Source organism: Oncorhynchus gorbuscha, linkage group LG22 (assembly GCF_021184085.1).
Source record: "Oncorhynchus gorbuscha isolate QuinsamMale2020 ecotype Even-year linkage group LG22, OgorEven_v1.0, whole genome shotgun sequence".
NCBI lineage: Eukaryota > Metazoa > Chordata > Actinopteri > Salmoniformes > Salmonidae > Oncorhynchus > Oncorhynchus gorbuscha.
This window is the reverse complement of record NC_060194.1, coordinates 31,993,668-32,015,688: the sequence shown is the minus strand read 5'-3', so window position 1 is coordinate 32,015,688 and position 22,021 is coordinate 31,993,668. Positions and strand designations below refer to the sequence as shown.

The 22,021-nt window shown below is 40.6% G+C and overlaps 2 protein-coding genes across 2 annotated transcripts; both read left to right on the top strand.

Annotated features, from left to right (window-relative positions):
* The first annotated feature begins 5,433 nt into the window (after positions 1 to 5,433).
* LOC124009824 (zinc finger protein 567-like) lies at positions 5,434 to 9,496 on the top strand. The gene is made up of 2 exons (XM_046322015.1): positions 5,434 to 5,864; positions 7,917 to 9,496. The coding sequence occupies exons 1-2, from the start codon at positions 5,588 to 5,590 to the stop codon at positions 8,963 to 8,965; spliced, it is 1,326 nt and encodes a 441-aa protein (XP_046177971.1). The 5' UTR covers positions 5,434 to 5,587; the 3' UTR covers positions 8,966 to 9,496.
* A 7,954-nt stretch (positions 9,497 to 17,450) lies between these two features.
* LOC124009708 (zinc finger protein 567-like) lies at positions 17,451 to 20,277 on the top strand. The gene is made up of 2 exons (XM_046321793.1): positions 17,451 to 17,910; positions 18,975 to 20,277. The coding sequence occupies exons 1-2, from the start codon at positions 17,634 to 17,636 to the stop codon at positions 20,003 to 20,005; spliced, it is 1,308 nt and encodes a 435-aa protein (XP_046177749.1). The 5' UTR covers positions 17,451 to 17,633; the 3' UTR covers positions 20,006 to 20,277.
* The last annotated feature ends 1,744 nt before the right edge of the window (positions 20,278 to 22,021 follow it).

Genomic DNA, 22,021 nt, shown 5'->3' with positions numbered 1-22,021 from the left:
TAGGTGAACGGATGATCTCTGCATGTGTGGTTCCCACCGTGAAGCATGGAGGAGGAGGTATGATAGTGTAGGGGTGCTTTGCTGGTGACACTGTCGTGATTTATTTAGAATTCAAGGCACACTTAACCAGCATGGCTACCACAGCATTCTGCAGCGACACACCATCCCATCCGGCTTGCACTTAGTGGGACTATCATTTGTTTTCCAACAGGACAATGACCTATAACACACCTCCAGGCTGTGTAAGGGCTATTTGACAAAGAAGGAGAGTGATGGAGTACTGCATCAGATGACCTGGCCTCCACAATCACCCAATCTCAACCCAATTGAGATGGTTTGGGATGAGTTGGACCACAGAGTGAAGGAAAAGCAGCTAACAAGTGCTCAGCATATGTATGAACTCCTTCAAGACTGTTGGAAAAGCATTCCAGGTGAAGCTGATTGAGAGAATGCCAAGAGTGTGCAAAGCTGTCATTAAGGCACAGGGTGGCTACTATTTTGATTTGTTTAACACTTTTTTGGTTACTACATGATTCCATATGTGTTATTTCATAGTTTTGATATCTTTACTATATTTCTGCGATGTAGAAAATAGTAAAAATAAAGAAAACCCCTTGAATGAGTAGGTGTCCAAACTTTTGACTGGTATTGTATCTTATCACCAGTCTCAACATCAACAGTGAAGAGGCGTCTCCGGGATGCTGGCCTCCTAGGGAGAGTTCCTCTGTCCAGTGTCTGTGTTCTTTTTCCCATCTTAATCTTTTCTTTTTATTGGCCAGTCTGAGATATGGCTTTTTCTTTGCAACTCTGCCTAGAAGGCCAGCATCCCGGAGTCGCCTCTTCACTGTCGATGTTGAGACTGGTGTTTTGCGGGTACTATTTAATGAAGCTGCCAGTTGAGGACTTGTGAGGCGTCTGTTTCTCAAACTAGACACTCTATTGTACTTGTTCTCTTGCTTGGTTGTGCACCGGGGCCTCCCACTCCTCTTTCTATTCTGGTTAGAGCCAGCTTGCCCTGTTCTGTGAAGGGAGTAGTACACAGCATTGTACGAGATCTTCAGTTTCTTGGCATGGAATAGCCTTTATTTCTCAGAACAAGAATAGACTGATGAGTTTCAGAAGAAAATCCTTTGTTTCTGGCCATTTTGCTGCCTGTAATCAAACCCACAAATGCTGATGCTCCACATACTCAACTAGTCTAAAGAAGGTGCGTTTTATTGCTTCTTTAATCAGAACAAAAATTATAATAAATCAGTTTTCAGCTGTAGTCAACATAATTAACAAAACTGGTTTTCTAATGATCAATTAGCCTTTTAAAATTATAATAAATCTGACGTTTCCAGCTACAATAGTCATTTACAACATTAACAAGGTCTACACTGTATTTCAGTTTCAACTGTTCTGCCTTATTATTATTCGACCATGCTGGTAATTTATGAACATTTTAACATCTTGGCCATGTTCTGTTATAATCTCCACCCGGCACAGCCAGAAGAGGACTGGCCACCCCACATAGCCTGGTTCCTCTCCAGGTTTCTTCCTAGTTTTTCCTAGCCACCGTGCTTCTACACCTGCATTGCTTGCTGTTTGGGGTTTTAGGCTGGGTTTCTGTACAGCACTTTGAGATATCAGCTGATGTACGAAGGGCTATATAAATCAATTTGATTTGATTTGATCAATTTGATGTTATTTTAATCAACAAAAAATGAGCTTTTCTTTAAAATACAAGGGCATTTCTAAGTAACCTCCAAACCTTTGAATGGTAGTGTGTATATATTTTGTATTATTATTCTTTAAAAAAATTCTCACAAACACTGCTGCTTGCAAGCTTTGACAATCTGTACAATAGCAGAACTGAATATGTTGTAAACATTTCACAGAGGCACTAGCACTGCATATTCGTTTTTGTGTAACAAGGGTGATTTTATTTGAAGAACAATGTCTAACATTGTTTCTTTCAGTACACAAATAGCTGCAATCATGAATGTGCTAGTAAAGGCAGCTGTTGCAGAAATAACCAAACTTGTAGACGAGGGCACTGTAATGCTACAGCTTGAAATGTGCTGGACAGAAAATGAGATGGAAGGCCTTCAAAATAGTTTGCAACTTATTTCTCTTAAATGTTTTGCACACATTTGTTTACATCCCTGTTAGTGAGCAGTTCTCCTTTAATCAATCCACCTAACAGGTTTGGCATTTCAAGAAGCTGATTAAACAGCATGATCCTTACACAGGTGCACCTTATGCTGAGGACAATAAAAGACCACTCTAAAATGTGCAGTTTTGTCACACAACACAATGCCACCGATGTCTCAAGTTTTGAGGGAGTGTGTAATTGGCATGCTGACTGTAGGAATGTCCACTAGAGCTGTTGCCAAATAATTGAATGTTTATTTCTCTACCATAAGCTGCCACCAACATAATTTTAAAGAATTTGTCAGTACGTCCAACTGGCCTCACAAATGCAGACCACATGTACCCACTCCAGCCAAGGACCTCCGCATCTGGCTTCTTCACCAGCTGATAAAACTGTGGGTTTGCACAACCAAAGAATTTCTGCATAAACTGTCAGAAACCGTCTCGGAGAAACTCATGTGCCTGCTCGTCGTCCTCTCCAGGGTCTTGACCTGACTGCAGTTTGGCATAGTAACCAACTTCAGTGGACAAATTCTTAACTGTGATGGTCACTGGGCATGCTGGAGATGTATGCTCTTCGTGGATAAATCCCGGTTTAAACTGGTTTTCTGATCCACGCCCCTACTTTACATTTTTTTTTTATCTGTGACTATCAGATGCATATTTGTATTCCCAGTTGCATGTTGCGTTTATATTTTTTTCAGTGTAGAAACATAAATCGCTCTACTTTCATATCACATCAAAATCATTTCACAAATGCAAAAATAAATATTTACTGTACACTGTTTTAACTGGTTTTAACAATGTTTTTTTTTTTGTCTATATGAAAGATAACATCCTTATGCATCCAAAACCATACTGCAAGTGATGTTTGTTAATGTTCAGACTGAGCGGGGCGGCTTTTAACAAAACTCCCCCCTGCAGAAGACGCCTTCGAACAATGACTTAAGTGTAATGTAATGGAACTGAGAGGCTGACTATGTGCAGAGCCTTTTGAAACATAAGCAATGGTGTGTATTCATGGATGCCAAGGGAAGCCAGGCTTCCCAAAAATTGACCAAGAAAAAAAGAAAATGTGTCTTTCGTCACTGTTTTCATAATTTTCCTTCAATTCGCAGGAGGCTGAACATATGACCAAAAGTATGCTCGTCGAACATCTCATTCCAAAATCATGTGCATTAATATGGAGTTGGTCCCCTTTTGTTTTTATAACAGCCTCCACTCTTCTGGGAAGGCTTTCCAATAGACGTTGGAATATTGCTGCGGGGACTTGCTTCCATTCAGCCACAAGAGCATTAGTGAGGTCGGGCACTGATGTTGGCTGAGTAGGCCTGGCTCTCAGTCGGCATTCCAATTCATCACAAAAATGTCCAATGGAGTTGAGGTGAGGGCTCTGTGCAGGCCAGTGAAGAAATTCTAACACACACGATCTCAACAAACAATTTCTGTATGGTCCTCGCTTTGGGCACAGGGGAATTGTCATACTGAAACAGGAAAGGGCCTTCCCCAAACTGTTGCCACAAAGTTGGAAGCACCGAATCGTCTAGAATGTCATTGTATGCTGTAGCGTTAAGATTTCCCTTCACTGGAACTAAAGGACCTAGCCCGAACCATGAAAAACAACCCCAGAGCATTATTCCTCCTCCACCAAGCTTTACAGTTGGCAATATGCATTCGGGCAGGTAGCATTCTCCTGACATCCACCAAACCCAGATTCATCTGTCAGACTGCCAGATGGTGAAGCGTGAATCATCACTCCAGAGAATGCTTTTCCACTGCTCCAGAGTCCAATGGTGGCAAGCTTTACACCACTCCAGACGACATTTGGCATTGCGCATGGTGATCTTAGGCTTGTGTGTGGTTGCTCGGCCATGGAAACCCATTTCATGAAGCTCCCGACGAACAGTTCTTGTGCTGACATTGCTTCCAGAGGCAGTTTGGAACTCGGTAGTGAGTGTTTTAACTGAGGACAGACAATATTTCAGCACTCGGAGGTCCCGTTCTGTGAGCTTGTGTGGCCTATCACTTCCTAGTTGAGGCATTGTTGCTTCTAGACGTTTCCACTTCACAATAACAGCCCTTACAGTTGCCCGGGGCAGCTCCAGCAGGGCAGAAATTTGACAAACTGAGTTGTTGGAAAGGTGACATCCTATGTCAGTGCCACGTTGAAAGTCACTGAGCTCTTCAGTAAGCCTATTCTACTGCCAATGTTTGTCTATAGAGATTGCATTGCTGTGTGTTTGATTTTATACACCTGTCAGCAACGGGAATGGCTGAAATAGACAAATCCACTAATTTGAAAGGGTGTCCACATACTTTTATACATATAGTGTATATTACCCATGTCCTTGTTCAGCCATGACTCAGAGAAGAAGAGTATATTACAGTTCTTAATATCCCGTTGATAAGATAGTCTCGAATGGAGCTTGTCCAGTTTATTCTCCAGCGACCGCACATTCGCCAATAGAACAGAGGGTAGAAGCGGTTTATTAATTTGAAACCGTAGTCTCATCAGGGTGCCTGCGCGCCGGCCTCTTCGCCTGCTTCAAGTGTTGGGGATTATGGCCTGGTCCGGGATAATCAATATGTCTTTCACCTCCGACTCATTGAAGTAGGAGTCCTCGTCTAAATCGAGGTGCTGATGTCCAGAAGCTCTTTTTGGTCATAGGAAACAATGGCGGAAGCACCAAAAAATACACAAAATTCCTTCCAGGGCCATTCTTCCATCTTCATACTGTATGCACATTCTGTTGGTTAACTTGAGTGTACTAGTCTGGAATGCATTAAAGGTCCGTTCATTTCCGTCTTTGGATTGAAGTCTCTGACTATTGACTATTAATCTGATTATTAATTATACTGTGTGAATAAATCAGCCTGAGACTATAACCGTCCCACTAAGATTCAGGGCTACTCAGAAAACTGATCTCTCGCTTTCTCTTCCTCTCTCGCACACGCTCTCTCCCTCAAATTACTTCTAATAAATCTGCAAAGAGTTGTCAATTTACACTCAAGTATGGAAATATTAGGTATCACATCTCGTGCATAACCATGGTGTTGTTAAGGATGAGCAAGCAAATGTAATAATTTATGAGCATTGCCTAGAGATGTTTTGTGGCATTATTTATATAAATTCCATAAACCAATGCATTTTCTGTTTTTAATTCGTTTTTGTGAATAAACTTCATAGGCATAGAACTAATTGTCTTTTTTGTGTTTTCTGATTCTTTTCACAGAAATGTGGGCATTTATTGGAACGTTTACGGTTACCCTTTCTGTCGTCATTTCCGTTATCCGGCGTTTGGAAAGAGAACATATTTTTTTCACAGACAGTGCTGCTTGCCAGCTTCGACAAGCTGTACAGTAGTAGAAACAATTATGTTATAAACATTTCACAGAGGCACAAGCATTGCATATTCGTTTGGTGTAACAACGGTGATTTTATTTGAAAACAATGTCTAACACTGTTTCTTTCAGTACACAAATAGCTGCAATCATGGATGTGCTAGCAAAGGCAGCTGTCGCAGAAATAACCAAACTTGTAGACGAGGGCACCGTCGTGCTACGGCTTGAAATGTGTCGGAAAGAAAATGAGATAGAAGGCCTTCAAAATAGTTTACAGATGATGGAAAGAGAATTGCGGAAAGCTCAAAGCGAAGTATCAGCACGAGTGGCAAATGACAGGCAACATGCTGAGGGAATTCGGGTTGGGAGTGGGACTCAACAAAAAGGTGAGGCGAGCTGACTCAATTTAGTGCTATCAAGTCAGCTTATGTTGTCACTGTTCACGGTTTTGTTTGATACCTTATAATGGGTACACAGCTTTGCAACCTATTGTTATTCTCATTTTTTGATCAAATCATTTATGCTTGAGTCAACTTTCCCCCCCTAATTTGTCACATCGAAACTAAAATCGATGTTCTAAAGAAATGACACAATTGCCATATTCTTATAACCAGCCTCACTTAAAACATCTGTTGCCCCGTTAGACCTAGGAGAACACACCAGCTTCATACAGTTACAACCAGAAGTGACGTATTCGTAGCTGGTTAGGAGCATAAACGTAGGAGGTTAAGAGAATTGTTAGGGTTAGCTAAAAATGCTCTCTTAACCTGCTACGGAAATTCACTTCTGGTCATAGCTGGTGTGTTTTTAGGGAGTCACTATATACTTTGATTTTTTTTAGGCAGATGTCATTCCTCGTGCTGAACAGATTTGCCTCATTTGCCCTTAAGGTCCTTCAGGATAGATTTTACTCTATTAAAAAAAAAAAAGTGTACTTCTCAAATAAAACAATGTATGTAGGCCCAATATATGTAGGCCCATGCTACATATATTAACTAACCCTTAGCTTTTCTCAAACTACGTTAAGACATGGCTGAGTTATTGATAAAACAGGAAATTTGATTTTACTTGTTCATTTACGACCTTTTGTAAATCCACTCCACAAAGACTTTACCATGTTAACCATGTTAAGTTGGGCTTGATACTGTATTTTAAATAAGTAAACTAACAATTCACTTTTTTGATTATGCAACACTAATGCTTAATATAATCATAAAAAATGGGCTTCTCATGGTCTAAAAGTCAGATTCACTCCAAATGTGGTCCTTGGACTAATAACAATGTTCTTGTTATTCTATCTTGTATCTTCTAGTTGTATATTTTATTTTGTCCTCAGGGAACCATTTGAAAATAACCCTGGTCTCAATTGGGCGCCCCTGATTAAATAACATTTAATAATTAAATGCAAATTATTCAAATATTTTTCACGTGAACCATCGGACCAAATAAAAATAGGCCCATGGTACATCTCTTAACATGAGCTTTTCTCAAACTAAGACAAAGGATTGGTCAAAAGATGGCTGAGTTATTGACAAATCAATAATCCAATTTTACGTGTTCAGTTATAAAACCACTGTAAATTCACTCCACAGTGTCCTATCAACTTAAAACTGTTCATCGTTATCATGTACGTCCCTAAGATGAACCACACTGAATTTGGTATTGATATCTCAAAGAACAGGGACACTTAACTAATTATTTGCATATGTAATGCTAATGCTCAAAATCATCTGCAATAATCTCATGAATCATATGTCAGATTCAGTCCAGATTTTGTATTGAAAGTAATTGAATTAGCCTCTAATGAATTTGAGAATGATTTGTTGCTGATTTAAATAATGCAGACAAACAATGTGAAATATTGTTTTTAGAATAACGGTATAATCACATTGTTGCGCTGTTATGTGGTCTGAATGTATTGAAAAGTGGACCTTTTTTTCTGGATAATGTAAAACCTTAAGTACTGCTGTTTGCGCAGTCTGCGACTATCTTTAAGTGCAGTGGTGAAAGCATTACCATGTTTATCTCTCAATATCACAAGGATGACGCAAGTGCTGTACGTTTGAATGCAGCAGGTAATCATTCTTAAGTCATTACTTAATGTTTTGAGTTTATATACCAATTAGGAGGTCAATTTGACTGGTTTATGTTAACTTTTGTGAAATATTTTCAGCATTAGTGTATTGGTATATTGAGGTCATCTTTGATTTCTGGGCCTTTTATTATGTCTGTCTGTGTAAATGATTTAAATCTCAGTTGGTACACTCTACATTAGTGTTCAAAAATACTTCAATACTCTCACAGTTGTACTACTTGGTTTGTTATCCAAATGATCTTGTCCTTTCTGTCATCCTGTGAACTCCATTCATTGTTGCTTGCAGCAATATTTTAACTTTATAATTTCTAATAATTATATAAACTGTCTACTCTACTTCCAGGTGATGAAGAGAACCAAAAAGGCCAGGCCATGCCTGTAGAGGACCCAGTAGAGAGCTTCAATGAGCTGCAGCGTTCTGGACACCTTGAAGAGGCGAGGGGTGGACTGGAGTTTCTGGTGAAAGCAGAGCAGGTGGAAGAACATGTAGCCCAGGGAACCATACAAGATCCAGGAATCACAGACAGTGTGGACTTTAGAATGGACGAGAGAGATAGTCAGCTGTGGTCCTCTGTTACACAAGGACTAAGTGGGAATAATTCTGGCCACCCAGATGGGTCTTACTCTACAGGGAGATGCTTACAGATGTTCTCATCTCAGGCAGATCAATATCCCACTCCCATCCCATCCCATCCTTCCTGTAACTCTTTGTCCATTGTAGGGAAACCACTGGATGACATATTCAGCACTGTCCCACTGAAAGTGGAGCCTGAGAGGCATCCTGTGTATCATGACAATGCCATGTCTGAGTCCATACATGTTGTGCAAGGGCAGTACAGAGATACTCTGCATCCTGTTGTGAGGGAGGGCTTGATTTTACATCCCAGACTGCAGCAGCCAGGACCTTCTTCACAAGGGCTCTTGAGAGCAACTGAGATTACATCAGAGCCTCACTCACACAACCAAGAGCATATTCTTAATAAGAACAGATTGAAAACAAAGAGGTTGGTAAATGTTTGGAGAGCTGTACCAAACCAAAAAGTGTTCATCTGCTCATTGTGTGGAAAGAGCTTCCACCGCCATTGTCAACTTGAAGCACACCAGCACTCTCATGCTGGAGTCAAGCCATACAGATGTCTTGAGTGTGGGAAAAGTTTTACTCAGAAAAAAAGACTTAAGTCACATCAGAGTGTTCACACGGGTGAGAGACCTTTCAGTTGCAGACTCTGTGGCAAAATGTTTACAAGGCAGGACAACTGCCAAAGACATGAGCGATTTCACAGTGGACAAAAGCCATTTAATTGTGTTCAGTGTGGTAAAAGTTTCACAGTTCTCAGTAATCTCAAACTACATCAAAAACATCAATGTAAATTTGCCAATGTCAGAATGTAAGATTACAACATGCAAAGTGTATTTCTCAGCGTTGTACACTTAATGAACTGTTTATGGATTGTTGAGCCGTGTACTGAGATTAGCAGGTTTAGGTTTCCAACATGACACTGATTTCTAAATTATGAATTAAGTATTTTCTTTGCCTCACCAGGAGAGCAACAGTTGCATGATAGCTTGAATTTACTTGCGCATATGCTCCTGTAGTTACGGTAAAAAAAAATATCATAGCAGCAGTTTGAGCTAGTGCATTTTGTGGTTAAAAATCAATTTGACATTTGATTGCATTTTAAAACATCTTTAACAATTCTTCAATGACTTCAGTGTAAGTACAATTCAACAAAATGTGAAACTGCTTTTTGACAACTGTCAATGAACCCGTATTTTTGTTTACAGATAGTTGAACTGTTGGCACACATTTTGCAAAGTAAAATAAACAGATGCCTTATTTACATAAGTATTCAGATCCTTTTTTTAACCTTTATTTTACTAGGCAAGTCAGTTAAGAACAAATTCTTATTTTCAATGACGGCCTAGGAACAGTGGGTTAACTTCCTGTTCAGGGGCAGAACGACAGATTTGTACCTTGTCAGCTCGGGATTCGAACTGGCAACCTTTCGGTTACTAGTCCAACACTCTAACCACTAGGCAACCCTGCCGACTCAGGTGATTTCAGGTGCATCCTGTTTCCATTGATCATCCTTGAGATGTTTCTACAACTTGGAGTCCACCTGTGGAAAATTCCATTGATTTGACATGATTTGGAAAGGCACATACCTGTCTGTATAAGGTCCCATAGTTGACAGTGGATGTCAGAGAAAAGAACAATCCATGAGGTCGAAGGAATTGTCCGTAGAACTCTGAAACAGGATTGTCGAGGCACAGATCTGGGGAAGGGTACCAAAAAAATTATGCAGCATTGAAGGTCCCCAAGAACACTGTGGCCTCCATCATTCTTAAATGGAAGAAGTTTGGAACCACCAAGACTCTTCCTAGAGCTGGTCACCTGGCAAACTGAGCAATTGGGGGAGAAGGGCCTTGGTCATGGAGGTGACCAAGAACCCGATGATCTCTCAGACAGAGCTCCAAAGTTCCTCTGTGGAGATGGAATAAACTTTCAGAAGGACAACCATCTCTGCAGCACTCCACCTATCAGCCCTTTATGGTAGAGTGCCCAGATGGAAGCCACTCCTCAGTAAAAGGCAGATGACAGCCCACTTGGAGTTTGCCACCTAAAGAACTCAGACCATGAGAAACCATATTCTCTGGTCGGATGAAACCAAGATTGAACTCTTTGGCCTGAATGACAAGTGTCACGTCTGGAGGAAACCTGGCACCATCCCTACGGTAAAGCATGGTGGTGGCAGCATCATGCTGAGGGGATGTTTTTCTGCAGTAGAGACTGAGACTAGTCAGGATTGAGGGAAAGAAGAAGAGCGCTAAGTACAGGAAGATCCTTGATGAAAACCTGCTCCAAAGCGCTCAGGACCTCAGACTGGGGTGAAGGTTCACCTGAATGTCCTTGAAGAGTAGAGGTTATAATCACTGCCAAAGGTGCTTTAAACGTACTGAGTAAAGGGTCTGAATGCTTATGTAAATGTAATTTCAGTTTATATTTTTTTAAATGTAATACATTTTAGAATAAGGCTGTAACATAACAAAATGTGGAAATTGTGAAGGGTTCTGAATACTCTCTTGAGAAAAAAGTTGTGAATTTCCTCAATACATGCCACTACGAGCGTTTCTGCATCTCACCGGTAGAAACGGGCCAGCTACATTACCCTGGTTGTAATCAAACCCTACTATCCAGAATTCATGGTGATTTTGGGAGGTGAAGGACCTCCCCATGGAGGTGAGAGAAATATTAAAATGTATTGTGTTTTTAGCCAGCACTTTAAGCCAGAGGATTTTGAAAACGGCACTGAAGTCTCAATTTATATGGTTGCCAGGTCATCGACCGTTGAAAAGTGATGCCATTCTATTGGTTTTCCCCTTCACTTCAAAGAGGGAGCTATCTGATCAGCCAACATCAGCAGAAATTAAGTCAATCTGGGGTAATGGTTGTGGGATGTTGCTGGACATTGGCGGAAACTGGAACACAATTTGTAAGTCGCTCTGGATAAGAGCGTCTGCTAAATGACTTAAATGTAAATGTAAACACGATGTGGTACACAATGATCCAAAGCATCCCAAACATGCTCAATGGGTGATGTGCCTGGTGAGTATGCAGAACATGGAAGAACTGGGATGTTTTTAGCTTCTAGGAATTGTGTACAGATCCTTGCAACATGTGGCGGTGTATTATCATGCTGAAGCGATCAGCATATCAGCAGGGTATCTCTGTGCATTCAAATTGCCATTTATAAAATGCAATCGTGTTCGTTGTCAGTAGCTTATGCCTGCCCATACCATAGCCCCACCACCACCATGGGGCAGTCTGTTCACAACATTAAAATCAGCTAATCACTCCCCCACACAACATTCTACACATGGACTGCAGTTGTGAGGCAGGTTGGATGTACTGCCAAATTCTCTAAAACGACATTGAAGATGGCTTATGGTAGATAAATTAACACTCAATTCTCTGTCAACAGCTCTGGTGGTCATTCCTGCAGTCATCATGCCAATTGAATGCTCGATCAACTTGAGACATCTGTGGCATTGTGTTGTGACAACATTACAATTTAGTGTCCTTTTATTGTCCCCAGCAAAAGGTGCACCTGTATAATGATCTTGCTGTTTAATCAGCTTCTTGATATGCCACACCTGTCAGGTGGATGGATTATATTGGAAAAGGAGAAATGCTCACTAACAGGGATGTAACCAATTTTGTGCACAGAATTTGAGAGAGATACGCTTTCTGTGGAAATGGACATTTTTCAGCACCCTTATTTCAGCTCATGAAACATGGGATCAACACTTTACATGTTGAGTTTATATTTTTGTAAAGTATACATTTGTTTATCTAAACCAAAATCTAGTTAGCTTTCATATTACGCTTGCGAGACATGTCATAGCATATCAATGTAATTAGGCAGCTGCTATGTGATTTGTAACTTATATTATATTGTTTTATATCTGTTGATGTTTCAATATTCCGTTTTATTGTAATGTGTACAGGGCTCTCTTGTAAAAGAGATTCTTCCTGCGGTTATGGTATGGGCAGGTGTAACAGTATAGCTTCTGTCCCTCTCCTCGCCCCTACCTGGGCTTGAACCACAGACCCTCTGCACACATAGACAACAGCCACCCTTGAAGCATCATTACCCATCGCTCCACAAAAGCAGCAGCCCTTGCAGAGCAAGGGGAACAACTACTTCAAGGTCTCAGAGCGAGTAACGTCACCGATTGAAACGCTATTAGCGCGCACCCCGCTAACTTGCTAGCCATTTCACAATGGTTCCACAGACATAAGCTATGGACAAAAAAAAAATAAATTATCGATGGCAATTTGAATGCAGAGATACCGTGACGACATCCTGATCGCTTCAGCATGATAATACACAGCCACATGTTGCAAGGATCTGTACACAATTCCTAGAAGCTAAAAAAAATGTCCCATCACCCAGATGGGCCAGTCGTGTGAGAAACTCGTCATCATGCAAGTGGTCAGACAAGTGAAAATGATGGTCAGTAAAGAACTTTAAGCTCGTCTATAAAAAAAAAATTTTTTTTTAAATGTGTCAATACTTTGACCCTTGATAACCAGCGCACTTCTGTATGTTGTAAAAGCGTTACATGGTCGCTGCCCATATCATTGCATAGTGCAGAAAATATGAGTTCAGGGGCCTTGCCTTAACAAAGTTAAACATTTCACTGTTGTGTCCAAAATGTCTTTCAAACTGTCAGGCATTCCCTTGGCAGCAAGAGCCTCTCGGTGGATGCTGCAGTGGACCTAAGTGGCGTCGGGAGCAACTGCTTGCATGTGCATTACCACTCCACTATGTCCCAACACATCTTGACCACCAAAGTCCATTTGATGTCACAAAGCTGTCCAGTACATAAAAAATATCCGCTCCTGTTGTCCTGGTTTCCAGAAGAGGATGTATTCTTTAATTGACCCCCCCCATAAACGTAACGTACATATACCAGGAGCTGTGCCAGGCCCGCCACATCTGTTGACTCATCCAGCTGTAACACATAGAATTCACTGGCTTATATGCGACGCAGTAATTGTTTCAAGACATCACCTGCCATGTCACTGATGCGTCGTTAAATGGTGTTGTTTGATTAAGGCATTTGTCTATATAGTTTTTTGGGGGCCTTTCCCCCCCACATTGTCTCAGCCATATCTATGGCAGCAGGAAGAATGAAGTCATCCACAATGGTATGGGGCTTGCCTGTCCTAGCCACTCAGTAGCTCACAGTATAAGGTGCTTCTAGCCCCTTCTTATTAATGGTATCTGTTGCTGTTATACATGTCTTACTACTCTGAAAGTCGTCTGAATTCTCACTCAATATTTTTCAAATTGGCATGTTGTGTTTCTAAATGTCTGTGCAAGAGTGAAGGTTTCATCAAGTTGTGAGATAGTACTTTTGCACATATAACACACTGTGGCTGAGGAAAGGCACGACTCCCAATATAAGTTAACCCCAAATCAATGTAGTTATCATATTTGCACCTCTTCGATGGTCCAATGTCCCTGTCTGTTGTTCGGTGCTGTCCCGGGTAAGAGGAAAGTAGGTCTTCGGCTGCATCAGATTCACAACTGTCAGTGTCCATGCTAGCTGGGTTAACAACAAATGTAGAATTACTGATGCCAGCACTGGATGTGCTCCTGGAACCAGAACAACGTGTGTCGTTCACAAGTTGCAGGTGTAGTACTACTGGTTGTAGCAGTACTACCAGTAGAGTTGGTATGAGTCTCTATGGACGCAGGCCTTACTTTTTTTTTTAACCATTTATCAATTTTCGACCAAACGGAATGAGCAGCTGCTACGTTTGGCTACATACAGACGGTTAGTGGAATTCCCGCGAGAGAGTAACGGTTTATGTGATTGGATGTTTATTATACAACTAGGCTACCTGTATTTGACATTGTGTTATTTTGCTGAACACTAGATGGTTTAATTTTATTTTTGGCAGTGAGAAGAGGCTACTCAGGCGATTTTTAAAAAACTCACCCAAATGTATAGCCCTGTTGTAAAATATAAATGGACTGTTTGAAAATGTGACTAATTTAAAAAAAAAAAAAGGTTTTATGTGAATCACATTTTTATATGGCGTAGCTCCGACGGCATTGGGGGTACACGTACCCCAGTTTGGGAATACCTGGTTTAGTTGATGCCAACTCCTGAGCTCTGACTACCTGCCATCTGTCTTCGCCCGCCTTACATCCAGTCATAAAGAAACCTGTCACTACAACCTAAATACATTTTAAACCAGACAGGATATGGAGATTAAGGGGGTAAAGAGGAGGGCACTTGCAATCAGCGAATCTGCAAGAAAACGCTAAAATGCCTGGTGGATGACCTGAGAGAATATTAAGTTTAGTACATATCTGCTGTTGAACGTACATCTCTGCTGACCGAGATCGATCATCTAAGAGAGAGAGAAAAGGTCCTGCAAAATAAAGGTAGATCGGCTGTCCATTAATCAAGCAAGTATCAAGAACGATGACAAGAGTGTCCAGGAGTTGACAGGCCTGCCATCCTATGCAAAATTGATCAATTCCGATTAGAGCACAAAGCCGCGCTTTTCGACATTTGTGGATGTCCTTTGCTAGTTAGCGAGTTATACGTCCAGTTATAGGTAAGAATAACAATGAGGAGTTACTGCTTCCTACAAAAGCACAAAATGTGTGGGCTACATTTCAAGCTGCCTTGCCTAGTTAAATAAACGTTCAATTTAAAAAAGCAGTCTTTGAAAAGCCAGTCAGGTAAAAAGCTTATGTCTTAATTAATTAAAGGGGCAGTGTTGTATTTTGAGACAGGTTTGAATAAGAAAATACGCCAATAGACAGAGGGGTAGCCTATATTGTCTAATTCTCTGGTTGGTAATAAAAATACATTTTATTTTCTAAAATGGTTTCTTGCGTCATACAACACAATACAATGCAATGCACAGTCAATTTAGGCCTGCATTGAACACCTCATACTGTAAGCTATATCATAGAAATCAAAAGCTATTTCATGTGAATGGTATGGGATTTGCTCCATTTCATTTGTTGGTAGGCCTAAATTATGCTCAAAAGGCCACAAAAGCCTATTTGCTACTGTCTAAAACTGTGAGGGTACACTGTAAAAACGTGCCGGAAGTTGCACAGAATTCTCCCAATGTTCACATTTTCGCTCACAAGACCTAAAATTTACTCCGTGCAACAAAAGATTTGAGGCAACATTTGTTACAGCATGTGGTAGAAAATATGTGTATAACTAACCCAAGAAAGTTCATCTGTGTAGTTTACAGTGGGAGAAAATTAAGCATAGTGGGCAGAACAAGCAAGGAGGTGGGCAATGCCGAGTTTGAGCTCAGTGTGTTCTGTGGTGGGGCAAGCAAGTAGAAAATACAGAGTGTTGCGCCGTGATTGGCTCAGTGTTCTGTCACTCATGGGGACACTACAGCACTGCCAAGTCTAAGGGGAGAGCTACAAAATCCTAGCCCCTTGGGTGCTGCCATAAAGTTACATTAGAAGTGCCCATCCAAGAAGGCTCAAGGTCATTGGCCACAGATAAAATGACGTCAAATCACGTTATATGTACAGTAGCTTTGATTGGACTGATCATGATAACATCATACTTTCAAAATCTTAATGTTTAAACAACAAGTTGGAAATCACAAATTCAACAATGAGTGGTTTGGAAGGAATCAGTGACAGTGGCTAACATTAACTGCAAGCATTGCAAAGCAAACATTAGCCTGTTATTCAGTGGAGTGGCTGTGTGGTGCCAAATCTGGGATTAAGGTGCTCTTTTCCAAATGTAAAATGATAGTCATTCAACATTGGCCATGCTGTCAATGAAGCATGATTTGTTCCGCGCTCAAAACAACTATTAACTTGGAACTGCGAAAACTTGACTTCAGCGAGTCCAAGACAACTGGGAAGTCAGGAAATAAATAAGCTCCAACTGGGAAAATACGTTTTGAACGGTCATTCAACTCTGAATTGTAAATCCAGGCTCTTTCTAGAGCTACGACCTGAATATCAATGACGTCATCATGATTCGACCTGAGTTCCCAATTGTTTTGAAAGCAACATAAATCCAGAGAATGCCAGACTTTGAGGACAAAATTTGCCCTCGAAGGACCACCACACCACCCTCCTGTTCAAGTGAGCACAGCACAACAAGGTGAGTCAAAAAAATGTATTGTATGCTGCTGCATAAATTATGTAATATGCCAGGGAGATATGTATACTGTAGCTAAGAAAGTAATACTAAGTGTATGTTGTGTAGGAAGATAGTAGCCCATGTGCCTCAACCTAATAATTAGGTCTATTTACCCCTCTTAATTTCACTTACTGTTCTGACTTGGTAGTGCACATGTAGTCTATAACCCGTTTTAGAGAATTGCAATCATTGAATATTGTAAGAACTTTCAATGTCTGTTTATATGCCTCCTTTATTTATTTTACGGTTCTGACTTGGTGTACAGGGAGAACACTGTAAGAACGGCCTATGTTCTGAAGTTTCTCTCTGTACGTTTCAAAGGTGCTAAACAAATAGTTATATTGCCTATGTCCATCCTAGCTTGCTCATCAATGTCTTACTTGAAATTACGGATTGCCTCTTATCTGCTTCTCGTCCACTTTATGCCATAGTTTGTACATCTTAATTGTCATTAGAAACCACATTTGTTTAAGCAAGTCAGCCATATCAGCTATGTTTTTTTAAAGGCAGTAAATGAGCCTGAATTAACTGTTTTGCTGCCAGACAAGACTCTGCTGATAGCCAGGTGTAGCAGTGGTAAGATGTTGAGACCTTGGGTCAGCTTTATGTAGGCTGTTTGTGGGCACCGTTTGTCACCGTTATAGTGCAATTAATGTATTGTTTAGTGTTGTGGCATTGCTGGCATGCATCCATCCCACTTTTGTTTTTTTCCCCCACCCATTTTTACATCCTAAAATCGCCACTGCCTCAGGCTGTTGACCTGATTCAGATTGGGTTAAAGTAGTGGAATAAGGTGTTGGGTTTAGATGAGTAGTTGGTTAGTTGGTAGGGTAATTAAAAATGTATACTATTTTTTTCTGGTTCCCCTTGCACATTTTGTATCACAAAGTGTAGTGGTGCGGCAGGTAGTGGTTAGAGCATTGTGCCAGTAACTAAAAGGTTGCTGGATCGAATCTCCAAGCTGACAAGGTTAAATCTGTCATTCTGGCCCTGAATAAGGCAGTTTACCCATTGTTTCCCCGTAGGCCGTCATTGTAAAGAAGAACTTGTTCTTCAGGATTGACTTGCCTAGTTAAGTAAAAAATAGTTTCGTTGGATGCGGTAATGTAACGTATTGGATGCCAACTTCCGTTAAACCTCGCCGAAGAAGAAGCTTAGGGGAAACCTTTGTCGTCATTTCCGTTATCCATCTTTCCAGACTTCTTTTTTTACCAAACAATGTGGCTTGCCAGTTTCGATAAGCTGTACAGTTGTCGAAACGATTCTGTTATAAACATTTCCCAGAGGCACTAGCACTACAGATTCGTTTTTGTATAACAGCAGTGATTTTATTTGAAGAACAATGTCTAACACTGTTTCTTTCAGTACACAAATAGCTGCAATCATGGATGTGCTATCAAAGGCTGCAGTTGCAGAAATAACCAAACTTGTAGACGAGGGCACCGTCGTGCTACGGCTTGAAATGTGTCGGAAAGAAAATGAGATAGAAGGCCTTCAAACTAGTTTACAGCTGATGGAAAGAGAATTGATGAAAGCTCAACGAGAAGCAGCAACACGAGTGACAAATGACCGGCAACATGCTGAGGAAATCCAGGTTGGGAGTGGGACTCCACAAAAAGGTAAGAGTATGTGCTTTTAGCAACGCGGGTACATTTACATACACTAGCGTTGCTTTCCATTGTATCCATAAAAAGGATGCCAGCTGATTCATGATTTCGACTGCCTGAGAAACACTGTTTCGTCCCGACTCGTTCATTACTATAGGACAGCTGGAGATATAATTTTAATATGGAAACAATCGACAGACAAATCTCTGCTGTTGAAATCTAAATGATAGTCTAAAAGAAATGTGAGATAATGTCTAGATGCTTTTTATAGTGGATATTACGTTTATAAATTGCCTGGCTAGGTTGATGAGACAGCGGATTGCACAGTCAGATGGAACAGAGTAAATAGGCATTTTAACGTCATTGATTTAGCTGGTGGTAACTTGTGTAGGCAGAATGCGGTTTTAATAATTCAGCATTCAGGATAAGACCAACCCGTTGTAAAAGTAGAACATAAAACAATTTGACAAATAGTTTCATCCGTGAGTTTTTTTGACTAATGTCAATAAAAGGTCCGCCAAAGCAAATCCTGATGTAAAAATTAATTGATATTAATGCTGTAAGTACAGAAACGTGTTTTCTCACTGGGAAATGAATATCCAACTAGGCAGTGAGAACTGTAGTTGTGAGCTTGTTAAAGTATTAGACACTATGTCCTGGGATTTCCTATGTAGAATAACTAATAACTAACAACTAATAACTTGTGTAGCTTGTGAAAAATGTTACATGTGTTTTGGTGAGGGTCTAACATGCTGACCAGACCGGACACGTCGCAAACATCCCGGGACAAATTAGCAAGCAGGTCTGTTGTAACTTCTGGCTATGTAATTCTTATATATATATGCCATTTAGAAGATTCTTATCCAAAGCAGCTTTGCATGGGTGTCTGGGAATCGAACCCACTACCCTGACGCTACAAGCACCATGCTCTACCAACTGAGCTATAAAGGACCACACCCCTTGTTGTAAATACACCCGAGGCATGCTGACATTTGGTGCTATCAAGTCAGGTTATTTTGCATTGTTCAAGGTGTTGTTTTATTGCTTATTTGACTTTACAATTACTCTACTTCCAGGTGATGAAGAGAACCAAAAAGGCCAAGCCATGCCTGTAGAGGACCCAGTAGAGAGCTTCAATGAGCTGCAGTGTTCTGGACATCTTGAAGAGGCGAGGGGTGGACTGGAGTTTCTGGTGAAAGCAGAGCAGGTGGAAGAACATGTAGCCCAGGGAACCATACAAGATCCAGGAATCACAGACAGTGTGGACTTTAGAATGGACGAGAGAGATAGTCAGCTGTGGTCCTCTGTTACACAAGGACTAAGTGGGAATAATTCTGGCCACCCAGATGGGTCTTACTCTACAGGGAGATGCTTACAGATGTTCTCATCTCAGGCAGATCAATATCCCACTCCCATCCCATCCCATCCTTCCTGTAACTCTTTGTCCATTGTAGGGAAACCACTGGATGACATATTCAGCACTGTCCCACTGAAAGTGGAGCCTGAGAGGCATCCTGTGTATCATGACAATGCCATGTCTGAGTCCATACATGTTGTGCAAGGGCAGTACAGAGATACTCTGCATCCTGTTGTGAGGGAGGGCTTGATTTTACATCCCAGACTGCAGCAGCCAGGACCTTCTTCACAAGGGCTCTTGAGAGCAACTGAGATTACATCAGAGTCACACTCACACAACCAAGAGCATATTCTTAATAAGAACAGATTGAAAACAAAGAGGTTGGTAAATGTTTGGAGAGCTGTACCAAACCAAAAAGTGTTAATCTGCTCATTGTGTGGAAAGAGCTTCCACCGCCATTGTCAACTTGAAGCACACCAGCACTCTCATGCTGGAGTCAAGCCATACAGATGTCTTGAGTGTGGGAAAAGTTTTACTCAGAAACAAAGACTTAAGTCACATCAGAGTGTTCACACGGGTGAGAGACCTTTCAGTTGCAGACTCTGTGGCAAGAGGTTTGCAAGGCAGGACAACTGCCAAACACATGAGCGATTTCACAGTGGACAAAAGCCATTTAGTTGTGTGCTGTGTGGTAAAAGTTTCACAGTTCTCTGTAACCTCAAACTACATCAAAAACATCAATGTAAGTAAATTTGCCAATGTCAGAATGTATGATTGCATGTTCTGTGTTTTCCTCAGCATTGTACACTTAATGACCTGTTCATATTGATTGTTCAACTGTTCAACTGTACTGAGATTAGCAGGATGAGGTTTTCAATCAAGTATTTCAAGATGTCATCCAGTGATGTATAAGTACAGTAAAGTACACCACAAACTAAAGGGTAAAACATTTTTACTTGTGCTTTGTCATGACTTACCTGGACCACCGCCTTCAGTTTTAATGTTTTTATTTCACCTTTATTTAACCAGGTAGGCCAGTTGAGAACAAGTTCTCATTTACAACTGCGACCTGGCCAAGATAAAGCAAAGCAGTACGACACAAACAACAACAGAGTTACACATGGAATAAAGAAACATACAGTCAAGTATGTAGTTACACATATATAAGTATATAATATATATATACACACGTATTTAGTATACATAGTTAAGTAAAATGAGGTGAAAAGGAGACTGGACTGCCACTTTAAAATGTTGATTTATCTTTGCCTCATCAAGAGAGCAACAGCTGCATGCTATCTTAAATTGCTTTGTGCATATTCTCTTTATTTATCATTCATTTCCGTAGCACGTCCAATAGTGTTACTTTGTTGCCTGATCGTAGCAGCAGTTCGAGTTAGTACATTTTGGGGTTGAAATAAAGTTTACATTTGATGATTGCATTGTAAAACATCTAACATTTCTACAAGGAGTTTGCAGTGCAATGCAACGAAATGTGAAACTGTCAATCAACCACTATTTGTTTACGGATAGTTGAATTGTTGTTCGACTGCCAGCTAGGCTTACTGGATGTCAGAGCCTTTTGTAACATAAGTTGCATGATTAACGTTACTGCTTGAAGATTTTGTACCCTGTTGGTTTTGACATGACTGATAATAATAGCCTAATTGTTTCTTCCCGTTGTAACTAGGTGTCCACTGTCCCAAGTGCGACTGTCAAAGATGTTTCAAAATTTGTTTTGGCCCAGAGGCTGAGACTTGCTGCTCCAGGGCCGGTTTAAGGTTAAGCTCATCGTTCGATCCTTTGTAGGAGCATCGTTAAATCTCTGAACTGTTTGCCTTACCCAGAGCTGCCAACTCTAACGCATTGGCCGTGAGACACTCATTTGAGCCTCTTCTCACACATCGAAAAGTACTGGTTTTATTTTTCTAATTTATTTTTCAAATGAGTCATTTTCAACTGTGATCCAAATGGTTTTGAAATCGGAGCATCTGCACCTGCAATTTAATAACATCACAAGCGGAACCTCTATCATTATTGGCCTGTCTTGCCACGGCACTGAACTGTGGCACATTAAAGCATATGATTGGTCTAGTTATGTAATGGATCAAGATGATTGGATGCACGTTTTTAAAGAAAAAACACAATATTAATGGGGTGCTGAATGGGGAGAGAGAACGTTCTCCGCTGAGTTTATAAAACTGTAAAAAGAGCAACACGGTAGCTCTGTTTTATGTACAATGTTGTCAACAAAATCAGTTTGCTGTTACTCCCAACTCTATTGCAGAATACAGTCTTTTGACAGCATGCACTAAAGTTGATTTAATCCACACTTGCATTAGTCCCCTCGTTTGGTGATTGGCATGTAGGCTGTGACATCGAAAAGCAGCAGATAGAGACCGACAGTATATTTTAGCATAGAAGTTTGGTAGAGTGACCTGATTCTAGAGGGGAAATAAATATAATAATTATTTGGTTGGAGTGTAGGGTCGTCTAAAGGGCATTTTATATTTACTTCATTCACCAGGTCAGTGGAACAATTCTCATTCTTAACAATGGGCTAAAATATAGGGTAATTGATATACTTGTCACCAAGAACACTACTATTATTCCCAAAAACTTGTTTTATTCCGCTTCATCACAATTTTGCCAGTGTAATCACATATTTGAAATCTGATATGCCTAATTGTCTTTCAAAATGAATTATAGGAGGCTATGTATTTTTTCAGCCATTCATTTACAGTTTTGAATAAGTCATACAGATAA